The sequence below is a fragment of the Artemia sp. Qi Xiang Cuo genome, chromosome 9 (genome assembly GCF_049724085.1).
Source record: "Artemia sp. Qi Xiang Cuo chromosome 9, ASM4972408v1, whole genome shotgun sequence".
Taxonomy (NCBI): domain Eukaryota; kingdom Metazoa; phylum Arthropoda; class Branchiopoda; order Anostraca; family Artemiidae; genus Artemia; species Artemia sp. Qi Xiang Cuo.
Genome location: NC_142802.1, coordinates 57,589,943 through 57,608,504, shown reverse-complemented (window position 1 = coordinate 57,608,504; position 18,562 = coordinate 57,589,943). Strand labels below are relative to the sequence as shown.

Here is an 18,562-nt window from a genome sequence, read left to right as displayed (position 1 = left end):
CAGTACTGAATTGAAAAAAAAATACAATTCAAGCTTGGGCATCAACATGAATTTTTTCCCGGGGAAAAAGCCAACAAAATACTTCCAATTACATGATCCATCCCCCCTTCTCTACATGCTCCCACAATTTCAAAAAAAAAGGTGCTCAATATTTTCTTTTATAAAGGCAAACACGAAGTAGGTGCAATGACAAAGGAATTCACCAATACCATCGGACTCTTAGCCTTTAGGACTGACTGAAAAACAAAGCCCGCAGTTAGGCCACCAGATAATCCAGCCGTCGACCGTTGAATAGTTGCTCGAGTTCAATATCAGTAAGTGCATTGTCCTCCATTTCGGCGGTAACAACCCTCACCACCAGTATACCATAAGTAACCCGAGCTAGTAGTCTGATATTCAACTTCAAACCAGCCATGGAGGAAGAGACCTAGTAGTACTTGTTAACGAACAGCTGCCTCAATTTTTGGCTTGCTGAAACGTGGAACTACCAGCCGTTCCTGCACAGTCTGTCCGAGACTTTGCATGGCTATCATTATGCTTTTTTGGGACTTGGTGCATGTTTGACCTCCCCCACCTACAAGCATGACACCAGACTCATTGATAGAGTTTAAGGACGCACCACCAAATGCATTACAAATCTAGAGAGTAAGCCGCATAACAAGAGACTGGAGCACCTAGAACTCTCAGCACTTGCCTTCAGACGACGCCGATGTGACATGATGCAGAACTACAAATTTAACAACCAACCAAACAACACCCTCCTCACTTATCGTGCAGGTCAATACTATAATAAAGGACGCTCACATAAGCTAGCCAAGAAAGTGGTGGAGACTAAAACATGTCAAAACTTTTATACTAAGCACATTGTCGATAACTGGAGCAGCCTGCAAGAGGAAATGGTGGCTGCACCCGCTACTGCATTCTTCAAATCAAGATTCGAAAAAGAGTTGAACAATAAGCCATGGAAGTAGGAGTGGGACAGTCCGTACCACTCAGCTACCACCTAACACCAGATCTTCACGGGAGCGTCTTGTTTGAAGACTGATGCCAGTTATGATACCCATACATCTCACACGCGACAGAAAAGTGTCGATTTATACCTTTTTCTACCACGAAAGAAAAATTCGGGCCCAAATATAGCCAAAATACTATCGACCAATCAAAACCGAGATTGCCATTCGGTTTAGAAAAATCGAAAAGCTAGTTTTACAGCCTCTCAGTTTCAGAAGATATACTGACCGGCGGTGACGCATTTGTTTCCAGAAATAAATGCAGTCTATAGAGAACGGTATCACTTCAGCGGTTGACCACTACTAAAGGAAACAATCTAATAAAATAAAAGTAGTACCATTAGTTTCCTTGATAGTCCCGAATATAGCTCTAGGAGTATATGACTTAAACACTAAAACAATGAAATTCTTACTTTCTATAATGCAACATGTTTCTATTAATCAAATTACCATGTTTCCTTTCATTGTTTACCACAAATAGTATTTTGGTAAATATTGCAATCAATCACGGGCGAAAGTCTAGTCGAGACTGCAAAAACCTATGACGTTTCACTAGATTAAATTAACGGCGAAAAATATCACTGGAACTATATGTGGGACCATCAGATGGGGGGATGCATCGCCAGAAAAACGACTACGATATTTGGAAAAGGGCATAAAATAAAGAGTCTAATGGTATTACTTTTATTTAATGTTTCATTTAGAAGTAGTCAAACAGATAATAGTAACGAACAATAAGTAAGGAGCGACTCGGTTCAATATTAACCAAAACTATAAAAAATAAAATTTTAATTTCAATAGGTACATCAAAAGAATTGTCTTTTTATGCTGATTCCAAATATATAAGATCCAACAAGTTTCATCATTAATTAAAGTCTTTTTTCAAATGAAAGTTAGCCAAGGAGAATGTTTCTGGCGAAATTGTCCGCAAGAAATTCTCTGGGGAAAACTTTCAACGAGGATGTAATTGTCCGGGAGGAATCTTAGGGAGAGGGGGGTATTTTACGCGGGAGGAACTTTCCATGGAGGAATTTTCCGTGGGGAGAGAATTCTCCGTGGATGGGGAGCCAGATTTTCCGGCTTTATTCGTTAAACGATCACAAGTTAAATCTTATAGCAAAAGCGGTTTTTACATGAAGAATATTAGTTTGTAAATATCGAATCACTGTGAAAAAAGCGGAATTAACCGTATGCAAACTTCTTACCTAATATGTAGAAACCAAACTCACTAAAATGAGCCTTTATTCTCATTGCCTTTATTCAGCATTGTCAAAAAAAAATTATAATTCTAGTATAAAGAGCGAGGAGCTAAGGGTGTGGTAGCCCTAATGTTTAGATTACCGTGCATATAATGTTAAAAACGAACAAAAACAAAGCAAACGATATTTTTTAAATGAAAGTAGAGATCGAAGCTAAAATTGAAAACAGACGGAGATTATTTAAAAATAAATTATCACATATGAGAGGGCGCCGCCTTTTCAACGCTCAATGCTCTTTACACTTAAGTGTGACCATTTTTCTCAGTTCTGAGAACAGCAGCTCTTATAGAAGTTTTAATTAGTAATATCACATCACTCCAAGAATAAAAGGGTGTATTTATTCGCATTTGCTCTAAATTATACATTATTTTTCAGCTCAAAAGTTTTAAAACACAATCGCTAACAAATTACTTGCAGTAATAAACTGCCTATATTTATTATCCTTCTGGGCTAGTTCTTTTCGTAGTCAAACTTTAGCGTGAAGTGCAGCTGTTGAAGGGGTTGCAGTTTTCCTAATATATAGGATAATTTCTGTTGGTTTTAGTTTCAATGTCGTTCTTTACTTTCATTGTTTTTTAATTTTTTAAAATTATAAAACTTCATTAAAATTGAATTATTAAAATTGATAAAAAAAAAGAGTCCGACTCCTGATACGGAACAAATAGTAACCCTCAACACCTGACGCTTGAAGTTTACCAAAGTAGGACTGCTTTTAATTTCGCCACTGTATAACAGCGCCGTATCTTACCAAATGATATGTTCATACTCCTAGATAAGTGAACACTACCAGCAAACTAGAGTAACTAAGAAACGACACTCCTGAACTCTCACATGCCAATTAGAAGTTATCGATTTCTTAGCAGAGGCAGACCCATCTCTCGGCGTCGAGATGGCTTTTGACGCCGGAGAAGCGAGAATCGATATCAGAGAAAGAAACCGACAGGGATCACCAGGGGAATCGCAGATGACGTCATGGTAATGCAGATGACTGAGTCATACAAACGATAATATATAAAATATTAGCAACCGCAGTTCGGACAAAGAAGAAATAATCAGAGTAAGGGCTTGTTCATGATTCAGATATGGTATATCTGGACCAATCATTATACTGTATAACTTAGCTTCAAGTATTTCTATGTGAGACACATTACTCAACTATGAAATGGCGTAGGGTAACTCCTCGCCGTTCTTGAAACATAAAAACACAAAAAGGAAATAAATAAGACAAATTTTCGACGCTAAACACCGCAATATAGTTACTCAGCTTTGCAGAAGAACAAGAGCAATAAATCACCATTTGCAAAGAACCAAATATTCTCGAACACTAGTCCAAGTCGATCCTAGAACTACAGAAAGGCGAGGATAGGTAATCGAACCCACTGAACAATTAATCCTTTAACAGCTGGAACAGCCGTGTGTGTTCTTCAGGCTTTACAATCGGGTGATGTGAAATTTGACCACATTGTGAAGAGCAAATGACTTGAGTATAATAAGTTTCAAAACCTACTTATGATGAAACGCGGGCAATGAACTGAAGATCGACGAAGAGGCATCAGTTTTGGAAGACAGTGCCCCCTAAATTTTTTAACAATACATTTATCTTTGTATTTTTGCGAAAAAAAATAATAAGCCAAAATTAGGTACTGTTCTATTAGCTGGGAGACCCGTGAGATATTGTATAGCGAAGATGATAAAAGAAACTAGTCGAACAGGTTCTTTCAACGGAGAATTCCTATGCCGAGCATTGCAAACAGTACTTTCTCACTGCGTTTACAATATTTAAACTTTAGTTTTTTGGGGTTTAGGGGGAAAAGGTACCTAGGTTAGGCTAGGTTACATATTTAATATATGCTATGCCTAAATTAGGTCAATAATTAGGTACTAAGCCAAAATTAGGTACTGTTCTATTAGCTGGGAGACCCGTGAGATATTGTATAGCGAAGATGATAAAAGAAACTATTCGAACAGGTTCTTTCAACGGAGAATTTTTATGCCGAGCATTGCAAACAGTACTTTCTCACTGCGTTTACAATATTTAAACTTTAGTTTTTTTTGGTTTAGGGGGGGAAAGGTACCTAGGTTAGACTAGGTTACATATTTAATATATGCTATGCCTTACCCCCACCCCCACACCCCCAATGTGCAAATATATAGCAGAAATTTGTTTCTAAACTATTATATTTTCATCGTATTTTGTTTTATTTCATTAGCATTAACCAAACTTCACTTCTCGTGGTTCTCCCAGCTAATACAACAGTACCCAAAATTATTGCTACATGCCCCATTCCAAGAAATACCTTTGTTTTTTATCTTCCCGCAAACCCCTCCCACCCCCCCCCCCGAAAAAAAAACAAACATTCTTTAGTATCTTCATTAAAAGAAAAATTGGAAAGACAATTGCTCCGTGACTGGTGTCTTCTGATGCGACTCAACATTTCTGATGTTGTCACGGGAGGTAGCAGACCATTCACATATAACATACTTGCATGGGTCACAGGAAAAGGGACAAAATTCCACGGGCCAAATTCATAAAAAAAAAACAGTCGAAAATAATTATTTTATTTTAATAAAAATTGCACATTTGTTAAAATAGTTTCACCTAATATTTTCCAGTGATTTCAAACGAAAACTTAAATTCTTAATTCAATTAAGGATAATTGAATGCAGTGGTATATTTTCGTTTTTTACTGAGCATATTCTGCAATAAAAACGTCGATATTTTCTTTAAAGCATACTTCACTTCACGTGGCGAGGATCCAGCTAATTATTTGGATAAAATTATTATCCAAATATATCGAATTAGTTTTATACAATATTCATAAAACCGTTCAAGAGACAATAATAATTTGCTTTGAATCTGAAATTTGATACAAATAACACAGGATAATGCGGTAATCGCTGCAGCCAATTAATAATTTCAAGTTAGATTTTAGGCGAAAAATAATCATCAAGTGGTTAAATTTAGAGTTCTATTTACGGGGGTACCGTAACTATGAAGAGGGTAGTCTTGGTTATCTCGTCTTGATTGCTGTTCTGCCCGTCATTTTTTTCAGAGCGCCTGCATATCATAATTGTAAATGGTAGCTAGAACCTAGTAAAGGATGAACACAGTAACCGAAAAAATCGCCCGAAACCATAAGAATGACGTCAGATCGAAACAAAAGTACACCACTGAAATTGCCATGGCCAAAAACCATTTACAGGAAGCTCAAAGTCCCTTAGCTTGAGCAACAAGAAAATCCTATTGGCTTGACAAACAAGGATTTTTTTTTTTTTTTTTTTTTTTTTTTTCATTGGGGGCACTGTTGTGTTTTTTTTATCCGCTGGTAGCGGGGCACTGGAACATCATGCATAGCTTTTGAATGGCTCATTTTAAAGAAATTACTATATATACACGCTTTTCTAATTAACGAAACAAGAGCAAACTCAAGCCCACAATAACTGAAATATTATAATAAAATGCAATTTTCAATAAAAACTAAATCATCATATGCTTGATAATGCAACACACTTATTCGGTGCCTGTTTTCCTGTGGTTCATTCTATACTATTCAAAACTAAGAAAGACATTTCCTGTGTGTAATGTATTCTTTAAAAGACCGAAACTTAACCATTGATTTATGTATACCCGGTATTATTGTTTCTAACAAAGTTTTATTCTGAAATTAATGCCCCTATCTTCATTTCGTATCATACTACTAAATGTATCAAGATAAGCATAGTCACATACAAAAGTTTGGTTCTCATTAATGAAGGTTAAGGTCAACAAAACTTTCACAGGGCTTACAGAACCAACCCGAGAGCTAGTCCATCTTTAAAGAAAAATACTGTGATACAACACCTTGTGAAGATATTGGGGGACGAGCAGTATATAGAAGAAGATCCTTCTTTAGACTGTTCATCAAAATGCATGCCATCAATTATTTAAAGATGCTTCAATAGCTCACAAATTGCATTTTCCACGCAAAACTTGAGTACACCACAAACCATGACGTTTCTTACACATGCAAAAATTCTAGAATATTAATGTTGCGCACTGTGGAACGTTTCATTGGTTATCTTTTTATGAATGATTTTTTCTTGCAAGAACCTTCTTGCATAATTTTACAATTTTTGAAAATTTTCTACTTTCAGAATAAAATTTTATTTAAGAGGGTGCAATTTTTTTGATGGGTAAGACTAAACTTGATGAAACGTATATATTTGAAATCAGCAAAAAACTCCAATTCTTTTAATGTATCTATTGGTATCAAAATACCAATTGTATCAAAAAAACTAACCACGAACTTCGAAAAAGTAACTTCGAAATAGTTCGTGGTAACAAACTGTAAGCAAGGAGCGACCCGGCCCAATAGTAACCGAAACTCAAAAAACGGAATTTTGATACCAATATATACATCAAAAGAATCGACTTATTATGATTATTTCAAATATAAAAGTTTCATTAAGTTTAGTGTTACCCATTAACGGTTAAGAGCCTGAGACAATTTGTCTGATTTTCGAAAAAAGGAAATTTCCTGTTGTTTTTTTTTCCCCTAGGAGCTTTACATGGGGAGGGAAGTTTCAACGGGATGAACTTGTCCGAAAATTGGATGAAGTTTCCAGGGATACACTGGAGGAATTTGCAAGAATTCCTATACAAAATTCTTTGATATGTCTTGATTTCTCTTTTGAGTCTCAATTTCCCGCGTGGAACTATTAAGGGTAATTGTCCAAGGTATATTTTCACCGGGATTAAATTGTCTAGAGGATATTTCAGTAGAGAGGACATTTCTCCGTGCAGGCGAGGCCACATTTCCTGGGCTTTATTTCAAAAACGATCAGAAATTAAGTAAAAAAACAAGTTATTCAATTGAAAGTAAGGAGCAATATTAAAACCTAAACCGAAGATAAATTATTACGTAGATAAAGGGGGCTGCATCCTCCTTAATACTTTGCTCTTTACACTAAAGTTTGAGTTTTGTCCCAATTCTTTAGAACAATAAGAAGCTTTTGTAAAAGTACTAAAAAAAACTTTAGCGTAAAGAGCGAGGTGTTGAGGAGGAGGCAAACCCCTTCATATACGTAGTAATTTCTGTTCGTTTTAAGTTTTAATGTTGCTCCTTACTTTAAGTTGAAAAAACTTGCTTTTTTATTTAATAGCACTCAGAAATGGGGAACACGAACGGTAGTAGCGATCTACACTGTCCAGATTAATAGTTTTCTAGAAAACGCTGGATGTAGAAAAAAAATTGTTTTTTATTTAATAGCACTCAGAAATGGGAAACAGTTTGTCAATCTGTCTTTCGAGATAGGAATTTTCCCTGAATCTCTCAAGCGAACTAAGGTTATAGTGCTGTATAAAGGTGGTTCTCGGAGTGATCCTGCTAATTATAGATCATTTTTTCTCTTATCTGTTTTCGCAAAAATTTTTAAAAAGTCATGCTGTCCAGGCTTCTTAGTTTTTTTAATGCAAAAAAAGTTTGTGCATGATTTCCAGTTCAAATTCCGAGCGAATCACTATACAGAGCATGCTTGCACAACTCTCTTGAATTTCACTCATTCGGCAATAGATTCTGGTCATATACCGGCAGCTTTATTTTTAGATGTTCGTAAAGCTTTTGATTCCTTGACTCATCGGATTCTTCTTTGGAAACTATCGCATATTGGTATATGATCAAATGCCTTCTCTTGGTTTGTATCTTATCTTTCTAGCAGGCATATTTCAATTGATTTGAGTTTTATTTCTGATTTATGTTAATGATCTGGTTTCGGCAGCTAAAAACACGAGGCCTCTGGCATGCTTCGAGCTGTGTCATCCTGATGTTCCTTTGTGTTCTAATACTACTTCTAATGAATATTTTCTCGTCGCTTTTGCTGATTGCACCGCTCTTGGGACTTTTGGGAAGACGGAATGTGACTTCAAGTCTAACCTTGTGGCAATATTCAAGAGTTATTTCATGGTTTGATGCTAATTACTTGGCCTTGAATGTTGGTAAGTCAGATTTTCTTATCTTATCTCGAATTGGTATAGCTTTTCCTCAGCTTACACAACTTCAGGTGTCACAGGGCTCCTTGTGTAGACTGGTGGTCCGGTTTCTTGGTATCCTGCTTGATGAGAACCTTTCATTTAAAAACCATATAGCCATGATTAGGGTTAAAGTCTCACGGCGTTTCTGTATCCTACGTAGGCTCCGACACACATTTTCTGGACCTATTCTTAAGCTTCTTTTTTTCTGCCTCATCCATTCACATGTTTCCTATTGTCCCAATGTATGGATGTCTACCTTTTTTTTTATGCTGTAGTCACTTTCTGTCATTCATAATAAAGCACGGCGTTTGGTTATGGACACCAACCGCTCCTCACCAACACCGCTCTTAAATCTACAGTCTATTTAAATTTTTTTTGTGCTTCTTTTGTCTTCCATCAGCTTCATGGCAATCTTCCAAAATCTTTTTAAAAAACTCCCGTGTTTATTTCTAATTCAGCTCCATATAGCCTTCGCTCTTCATTTAATATCTGCATTCCTCTTACCCCTACTATGTGATCGGATTTCAATCCTCTCATTGCTTGTCAACAGGTCTGGAATTCCCTACCTTCTTCAGTACAGAAATGTCATTTATTTGGGGCTTTTAAGAAGATTCCTAAGGAGCACATTTTTTTGAATGAAATTGAATAGCATTTCGTTTTTTATTTATTTTATTTATTTTTCTTCTTCTTCTTCTTCTAAGAAGTTGATGTCCCCTGAGTGTTTATTTCAAGGTGTATGGTTGTCTTCTCTGCGCTTTGATTTTCAGGCCACAGGTATGGTCTCTTTTTAATATTATATGTTATTTGGCTATTGTTCTCTTTTTTTTTGGTTGCTGCGTATATTGTGTATTTTTTTTTATCGCCCCTGTATCCCTGGCCATGGAGCCTTTCAAGGGCAGGGTTCGGACAGGTCGGTTCGTTTCAAATTATAGGCTCTGTCCTATTTTTATAGGATTTCCTGGGCCCAAATATAGGCCAAATGTAGGATTCGGAAGTCTTCGGAATCAGATCTGTGGTAGATGGCGTGGGATGCCTGGTCACATAAATTCGTCATTTCCCAAGTTGTTGCATTTATTTATTTATTTATTTTTTTCAAATACAAACTGTACAAATAGTAAAAAACAATAAAAAATCAGATACACATACTGTGCCAACGATTGACTGATACAGGTAAAATATTTGAAATCACTCTTGCTGTTTCTTGGGCATCAATTTCGATATGAGGTCAGTTTTTCTCTTTGCAAGAGACTGCTCCATTCTCGCAGATTCCACCATCTGCTCTCTTTCACTTGTTCTGGACTTCACAGCTCCTTCGAGCAAAGAAACAGCTAGGGCAATGTCTATGGAACTCTTGGACTCGGCAGCCTTCTTCATTCTGTCGGTCGCTTCCTGAAGTAGAGTTTCTGCTACTGTTCTCTTTTCTTGCTCTGATGCTCTAAGTTTTTTCCTTTTGCTTTCCAGGTCTTCTATTTCTTTCTTTTTGTCGTGAACCTCCTGCAACTTCCACTTGCTGTCCTCTTCGAAAGCTGCTTTCTCCTTTTTGGACAGCTTTTCTATTTTCTTTTCATCCAGATATTCTTGATATTAAGACCGTACAGAACGTCCAAAATTTTACAGCTCTTTTGTAATAGCAAACCGTTCTAGGTTTCCTCAATAAAGCCTCAACGTGCCATATACCATGAGTCTGGCATCCAGAGCGAGTTTAGACATCAAGGCCTGGTCTTCACCGAGAATCCTACCAGAACTCGAGAACCCACGCTCAACATCTGCGCTGCCATGCGACAACGTCAGCACCGCTTTGATAAACTTGGTAAGTTCCGGGTACTTGCTGTCCCCGCGCTCATTCACTAGTCCAAAATAATGGCTCCAAGAATGATCGATCCGAGTAATGTCCTCACGGGGTCCAGTTTCCGTTCGCAAAAGCAGCCACTCAGCTTGGGCGACGTCTAAGCTTACTCCAATCGCAATCTCGCGTGCCACAATCGCTATGTCTGCAATGCTCCTTGAATCCTTCATGTTGATCGGAGTCAAACAGCGAAAAGCCTCTAGAAAACCATCCTTTTCCAGAGAACATATGTTCAAAATATGGCGAATACCCGCAATAAAATGTTTTCGCACATTGACTTAGAAAATGACCTTGTCTTTCAGTGTTGCTTTCTAACCGAAAGCTCGGTCCACATTTTCTGAAACTATGGGCTTTTCTGCAAATTTTTCAGCAAGGCTCAACATTTCTGGTGAGAAATTTTCAGTCTCGGTCACGAAATCTGGAGTAAGGACCCGTCCGCAAAGCGTCACAACTAGTCTTTTGATCTCTGAATGAAGAACATGAATGAGAGGCTCTTCTTTCTGGAACACTTGGGTGAAACTCATGAGCAGTTCTGCTGAGGCTAGAACAAACTCGAGTTGGGCCTTCATCGTCACACTTTTGATATAAGCCACAATCTTCAGAAATTTGAGAATGAACAGAAGATTCTTTAACTTTTTCTCTCTCGGCACGAAGTTCAGGAAGCACTGGAGGATTGCCAGCTACTGGTGCATGATTCTAGAAAGGGCACGTCTAATCGTCAGCCAGTGGCTTGGTACATACTGGATAAAATCGTTCTCTGGCGCTCCTACTTTCTTCTGGCACTTTCGATAGTCTTCAAAACGTGCATGGCCAGCCGTCAAAAAATGAATGCACAAGAATAACAAAGTCGGAACTTTCTTCTCCGAACACCTGAAGACCTTTCAAGAAAGCGTTATGAATTATATGGATGTTGCAAGTATCAATGTTCAACACCCCCTTTCCCGTCACTTTCTTTTTTTCGGCATGAACTTTTTCCAAACGCATTTGTTGACGTTTGATTCGTCACTTCCAAGCGTGATCAGTTTTTCAAGTGGCAGCTGATTCTGCTCAATGGCTGACATAATCTTCCTATAGCAGCTTGAAAAATCTACAGTAGGATTTTCTGTTACCCTGAATGTGATGATTTGATTTTTATTGAGATTATATCACTTTTAGGGAGTGTTTCCCCCTTGTTTGAAAATAATGCAAATTTTTTCAGACTCGTAACTTTTGATGGATTAGACTAAATTTGATGAAGCTTATACATTTGAAATCAGCATAAAAATCCAATTCGTTTGATGTATCTACTGGTATCAGAATTCCGTTTTTTAAAGTTTCGGTTACTATGGAGCCGGGTCACTCCTTACTTACAGTTCGTTACCATGAACTGTTTGACAAGAATGGGTTCGGCTTGCCTTTGTCATCACAGATTGTCATCACTTGTCGCATGGCCCATAAAACATGTGCATAAATGTCTGCTCTGGATTTCGTTTCCGTATGAGGACCAATACCGAAAACGTATCAGTAACTCTTTCATACCAGCGTTGTTGGTGGTCTCGTCATATTCTAGTACAAAATATGACTGAATGTCCTTCACAAGCATTTGCTTACAGTAAGGATACAGCGCATCGGTGATCAGATACGTGAGTTTCTTCGTACATATGGACATTCCGTTGGGGATCTTACCGGGGAACATCGCATGGAAGGTTGCGACAATATGGTCTGAAGAGTTAGCAGACATGGAGCTCTGTACGAGTCTGAAGTGCCCATATTAACTCAGCTTTATAAGCGGTATCACGCTCAGAAAACATGTTTGTACCAACTTATGGTTTATTCTTGGTTGTTTCATCAACTCGAGATTGTCCGGTCAGGTGAAGCTGTAATGGATGTAGTTGAGCAGTAACTGCGGCTTTGTGTTCTGCAGATCGCACATGTTGGTTTAGCTGAGCAACCCCAGCTGTGCAATCAAGATTTTTCAAGCAGAGTTTGCAAAAGAACGAGTACTGGTCGTTCCCAGTCTTACACCATTTGCCGATCTTTCTACCGCTGCAATCCGTCTTAGCAAGCCATGAACTTATAGACTCCAAGTTTTAATAATGATTGATGGTAATAAGCTTACCTAAGCTATGGATGTCAGGTGTTTAAAGACGTGAGAATAATGATGTCTGTGGTGTCTAAGCTAGTCGGTTCCTTCCAGGAATCATCATTTTCTAAAGCTGATTGTAAAGCAGGTATAAGTCGGGGCAAGGGTATGCTGGTAAACAAAGATATAACATCAAAACTGCATATTGTAGTATTCTCCAGGACGTTGATACTTTTTAGCCTTTCAACTACTTCTTTGGTGAATCTTATTGTGTGTTTGCTGCTGAGAGTTACGGATCTTAAAATACCAGCCAAATACCTTTCCAACTTTCGTGTAGCTGAACCTACTGTTGAAACAATGGGTCTATGGGGTATATCTGGTTTGTGAATTTTGGGTGCACCATAAAATCTAGGAATGACCGGTCTGACAGGAAGGAGTTTCCTATACAGTTGATCATTAATCCTATTTGTAAGACTAAGATTATCCTAAGTTTTTTTTCTATTGTCATAAGCAAACTTTATAGCATTAATATCAACTTTTTCATATACTTTGTTATCATTCAGGAGGTTAATGATTTGCTGTCTCAATCTCATTGAGGATCACTATCGAATTGCCTTTATCAGCTTTGATGATGATGATATTGGTATCTTTCTTGAAATCTGTAAGGACATCCATAGCTTAGGTAAGCTTATTACCATCAATCATTATTATGCTGAAAATGAGTTAGATTAAAGTCACTCTTTTTCGTGCGCCTAATTTTACTCGAGTATTTATCATCACGTTAGTGGCTTTCATACAAAACCTGCTACGTCTCAGATCTCTGTCTCATCTTACCTGCACAAAGGGGGAAGGTGCAAATCACCCCCCAAACCAAATGCACTTGAAAAATACACTTTTGTGGCTGTCTACTTCCTCCACAGAAAATCTTATGACACAACGAAAAGGTCAAGTCTGGTGTGCACTTCTATATCCGCTATTTTCATTCTCATTTTAGTGATTTCTAACAGAAAATATTTAGACCGTCTTCAATGTAACAACTACTGATACTTGGATCTTCCACTCTTTTTTTCTTTCTGCTATGTGCCATTGCTGAACAGTCGTATGTTTTCTGTTAAAAAAAAGAAAATTTTGATAAAAATATTGTCTGGGTTAATATTGATTTGGTAACGTTCTGTCCCGAATATTTATGCTTTTTCCGAATAGCCCCTTCATAGCTGATAATAAACATTTTCTATCTTACCGTCCCTCTCTTGTCAGACAGAAATTCAACTTTTTATATGTCTACGACTGAACATCTGTCAAAAGCCTTTTATATCAGTCTTAAGATGACTGTCCCAATTTTTCTTCTTTTATTTAAAGAAACGAAAAGCAGGGTCACCCCGTGACAGCAATAAAACCTTCTAAGCATAAAAGAAGTACCACAAGAAACATGGGTGGCAGAGTTAATAAACTGTAGATCTCCAACTCCTTTTATTACCGAAGGTACGATTCTTGTCTCCTTTAATTTTCAAAGGAAAGATTCTAACTTTGACTCCCAAAATTTTTCTTCTATTTCGAGACAAAAATATCGACGTTTCTACAGAATTGGGAGATCTACAACGTTTCTGCGGGACATATAAAAAATTGGGTCAAAATTACATTAGGTAATTTTAATAGAACCCTCAGAACTAGATCCATAAATGCAATCACCAAAATTTTTTGCCTGGTTTTTAAGTGAGGCGCTATCCAGGATTTTTTTCGGCAAGGTTTTCTCGGGGGGATGGCGGGGGGGGGGGGTTATGAGTCGGAAAAACATTTAGGACGGGGTTCAATACCCCTGAATACGGTCTTGCGGTAAATTTTCCTACTAAATAGAGGCTGTTAAAGAGAAAAAAATTCAGTCAAACGGGCAAAAATTCTACTTTTTAAAGAGACATTTTGAATTCATTAATGCAAGTCAACTATGAGCACGAAAACCCCGTTGCCTTTACTTTGGTAACATAAAACAAAGTAAGGTATTTTTTACCGAATAAGTAACACCTTCCCCACCTCCTTGCCTTATCAAACAAGAAAATCTTCTACCTATTATCCGATATTTCGGCCATATTCCTGGAGATTGCCGTTAGTAAAGAAAAAACAAGACAACAAAATGTGTAGGCTATACAATCCGATAAAAATCGATCAAACCTAAACTCAAATCCCAAAACCAAAAGAAAATAAAAAAGCTAAGAGAGAAAGGCAACAAAAACAGAGCGTCTTTCAGTGCTTCGTCTAACAGATATCTTGAGGGAATTAATTCTCAGGCTGACAGTTCATATAAAAAGCAAATAAAGAGATTCCAAATATATTTGACCATCGACTAAATCAATAGAATCATAGAATAAATCTCCAAGAAAACAAAATAATAAGAGAAAAAAGAGCAGTTCCCAATTTGCTTATTCGTTTTGGGCTACCAAAGAACAAAATATGATATATTACCCCAGGAAACGATGCAATTAGCATCGCTACTAATCCAGTAATTGGCGGCTAAATTCATATATCTTCCTCATCTTTCAAACCAAAGGTTTGAAAGATGATTACCAGAGGTCGATTACCATTAATAATTATTAATTATTTGTTATTACCTTCATCCTCAAATCAGAGATAACACCAAATACAGCCACTTGTTTCCACAATCATGGTTGCAGCATTATCTGCAACCCAGTCAAGAGCAAAACACAGCTCACTGTAGCTGAATTTTGAAAAAGCTGGTCTTTTCAAAAAAAAAAAATGTCTAGTGACAAATATTTCCCACGTAGCACCAATTTAAAAATTATAACTTTCATACCGATATCTACATAACAATAATGTGTTATTCCTCGAAGAATATTTTTGAAAATTTGAAGAAGCTTAATTCTTACAAAGTGAGCCCAAAATGAAATAAAAAGTATAGCACTGAAACCGCAACTGCTTAAAACCCTGGTCAGGTGTTTACAGTCCCCTATCTTTAGAAACAAGAAAAATTGTATTTTTACTTTCGTAGCACGGGTGTCTCTTTTTTTCAAGGGCGTTCACTTCAAACCAGTGGTCGTAGAATATTGGGCGAGGATTCATTTAAACCAAAATATCTAGTGCCCTTTCTAAGTAACAAAATAAATCACTACCCAAGGAAGAGTGGTTTTCTACTATTTTTGCGCTGCAAAATATCAATTATGGCTGAACTAGTAAAAGGGATTAACACTGTAGTTCCTTCTTGCATTTACAATAACCAGAATACACCATTTTTTTATTTTACTTTTTGGAACCAAAAAAAAAATTGTAAAAAAACTAACTAGCATTAATTACAACTTCTTTTGGAACACGCCTCAAAAATCAGCCCAGTCCTACAGAAATCAAGTCCTACTTTTATAAAGATTAAAAGATTTAAGTTTTAGATTTTTTTAAAGATTTTATTTTTTTACTTTTTACTACTTTTTTAAGGATTTTAAGGATTAATTAAAGGATTTTTTGGCTAGAGTACCATTTTCAAAACATAGAAAATCCCAATAATTTACTAAAAGATGATGATCCTATAAAGAAAAAAACAAACCCAATATACCTCGAAATTACAATTAAACCATTAAAGAAGACCAAGATAAGCAAATGAATGAATATAAGTTATTACCAATATAACTCTTTAGGGAGATACCTCCAGTCTGTGTGGATTATAAATACTACCATATCTGAAATATAAGTTAAATATGAAGGAAGTCTCTTCAAAGGACCACATTTATTCATAAAAATCCAAAATATTCAACTAAGGAAAAGTAATCAATCAACATATATATCTCTTACCAACCTTTTTCAGCAAACTCATTTGCAGCAACAGCTGACATCTACTTTCATGAAGACATAAATAAAGCTTTCAATTATAAGAATATCACAAATAACACATCCAGTATGGGAATAAATATATTATAAGATCTGGGTGACACAGTAAACACAATCGTTTAAGGGTGGCCGAAGATTTTTCCAGATGGTTGGGGGGGGGGGTGAGTCTACAGAAATTTTGCGGAGAGTATGAACATGAAACATTTTTTTCTTTCGTCTAATAATTATTGTTTGATTATGAGATATTTTCATAATTTTTCTTTAATTTTTCTAGAGCAACAACTGTCCATTCTCCCTTTGGGCACCCTTCCAAGCATTTCTATGATTTGCTATTTCGCCTTTTCTTCTGTGAACTACGACTAGATACACGACCACTCAAAGATTTTTCACAGCTTCCAAGATCATCAATACTTACCGTTTTTGATCCAGCTGTTTTCTCTGCAGAGCTCTCGAATAAGGGAACATAGAAAACGCGACGACCATTACTAGCCGAATTGGCTAAAGAGCTGTACTTTTGACGATCTATAGCATTCCCATTTTGCCCTGAACTAATAACCAATGATTGTTGTTTTCCTTCAGTTTCCAGTTTCAGCCCCAAACCCTTACGTACTCTGCAGAAAAAAATTGAAATAATAAAAATCAAGACTAGAATGGATAATTTGATTACTAGCCATAAAGTATTAAGTGACATTAGAAGCATTTCTTGGTTTTTCTTTACAGCTGCCATATCTCCTTTATACTTCTCTTCAAGCAAATTCAGTTGTTCACCCATAACTGTCATCAATCCGGTAGTCTGATTTAAAGCCTTTTGTAAATCTTCAACTTTTCTTTTATAGACTTTACTGAGCTTTTCCAAATACTCCACACTCAATGTCATATTTTTTTCTAGGGTTCGTAACTTATTCGATAGTCTAACAAAAACCGTTTCTTTCTGCTGTGCTGCAATACCAACTGTGACATTGGATTCAGCATTGATCTTCAGCTGAGATATTGACTGAATTTCAGCAGGAGGCTTCTCTGTAGAGTTCACAACGTCTATAGTTACATCATTAATTTCTGAAAGTAGTTTTTCAATAGTTTTTGGAGTCTTTTCAGATCCTTGCTCCAAAATCGCTTCAGAACTTTTAATAGGCTTAGCGTCAGGTATATCTATCAGGTGCAACACCTCAGATTGGATAGGATCAATACTGACATTAACAAACTCCTTTCTTGGACTAGAAATATTTGAGGGGCAAATAAAAACAGGTGACTTAGTCATCCTCTGTAAATAATAATCACAAAAGCATTTCATAGTTTTGGGTCCAAGCATTGTTGCAATGTACAAAGTATATGTGACACTTTTACTCTCACAACAAACTCCACCAGAGGAATCAAATCCGTAGCTTTTACAAATTTGGGTATTTTTGAATAATTTTAGGTAAAAGTAAAAAAAATCTGATTGCAAATCACAATTATAGGTAGGGGTTGCTAACTCCATTCCAGGACTTACAGTTTCACCGGATAAGGGAGCCTCTGTAGTTGATTGATTGGCCGCTTTTGTTCCAGCAACTTTCTCAACTGCTATTTTGACAATATTTATCACAGTATCTTTAACAGATATGGATGGTGTTCTGTTGTCAGTAAGATCCTCTAGCATTTCTTCTGCTGTTGAAAAATCTTCGTCTTCATTATGGTCCTTTTCTAGTACTTCAAATTCACTAGTTCCAAAAACACGAAACAATGTGATAGGGCAGTAGTGCTCATTTCCAAAGTGAGAAAGAACTTCAACCTTTAAAAATTTTCCAAAATGCTCACTGTCAACATCAAAACTTTGCTCTTGTCTTTGGTCAAGTGCAGAGAATGATCCTAGTATGACCCACTCTTTTGTCGGATAGCGGTCACTAATGAGCAGCCGGAAGTCTTTGAAACCAGAAGAAAATAGTTCAAAATTGGCAATTTCAATTTTTTGTGGCTGAATTGTTTGGCATAGCTCAACCACAAACCAAGACTTTGACGAACACGGACTCAACATATAATCATCATATGAAGAATCTAAAATAGCTTTCAGATTTTCAGCTTCTGGATTAGCTGCAATTGTCTTGGCCCCACAACTTAAAGATGCATAGTTACTTAAACGCATTTTAACTCCATTTCTCTGTGCTGACGGAGCCTTCGCTGTTCCATTTTTAGCCTTTTCTGCTTGCAACATTTTTTCACTCCATTCACTAAAAGAAGGCATCTCTTCATCTTTGGCACTGCTTTCTGCTTGAGATTCATTAGGCATATTTTGGTAGCTAATTTCTCCTGTAATATTTTCTTGAGGAAAATTACCTCCTGGATTAAGGATCAAAGAAGCAGCGGGGGAGTCCACAGTGACTTCATTTGGCTGTGAATCCAAAACATAGTCATTTTTCTTCATAGAGTATGAGCTATTATCATCTATATTTTTTTGCTCATCATTTAATAGGCTGTCACCGGCAGCCAAATTAACAACACTTTCAATATTCAATTCCTTAACCTCTACTTCACTTAAACTGTCACTATTCACATTAACTTCATCTTGGCTAT

General features: G+C 36.8%; 2 protein-coding genes across 8 annotated transcripts in view; both read right to left on the bottom strand.

Annotated features, from left to right (window-relative positions):
• LOC148948866 (uncharacterized) overlaps positions 1–18,562 on the bottom strand; it is a 289,113-nt gene that overhangs the window by 227,435 nt on the left and 43,116 nt on the right. The window contains exon 1 of one of the 7 annotated variants that reach the window (XM_089094768.1): positions 3,018–3,051. The exons of the other annotated variants lie outside the window; for them this stretch is intronic. The gene's annotated coding sequence lies outside the window, so the exon portion shown is untranslated. Of the gene's footprint in view, positions 1–3,017; positions 3,052–18,562 lie in introns of those variants that run through there. 7 annotated transcript variants of the gene reach the window in all.
• Positions 15,900–18,562, bottom strand: part of LOC148948868 (uncharacterized) — a 5,238-nt gene continuing 2,575 nt past the window's right edge. Inside the window, exon 2 of the mRNA XM_089095041.1 lies at positions 15,900–18,558. Within this exon, the coding sequence (XP_088951167.1) occupies positions 16,335–18,558 (2,224 nt within the window). The 3' untranslated portion in view covers positions 15,900–16,334. The remainder of the gene's footprint in view (positions 18,559–18,562) is intronic.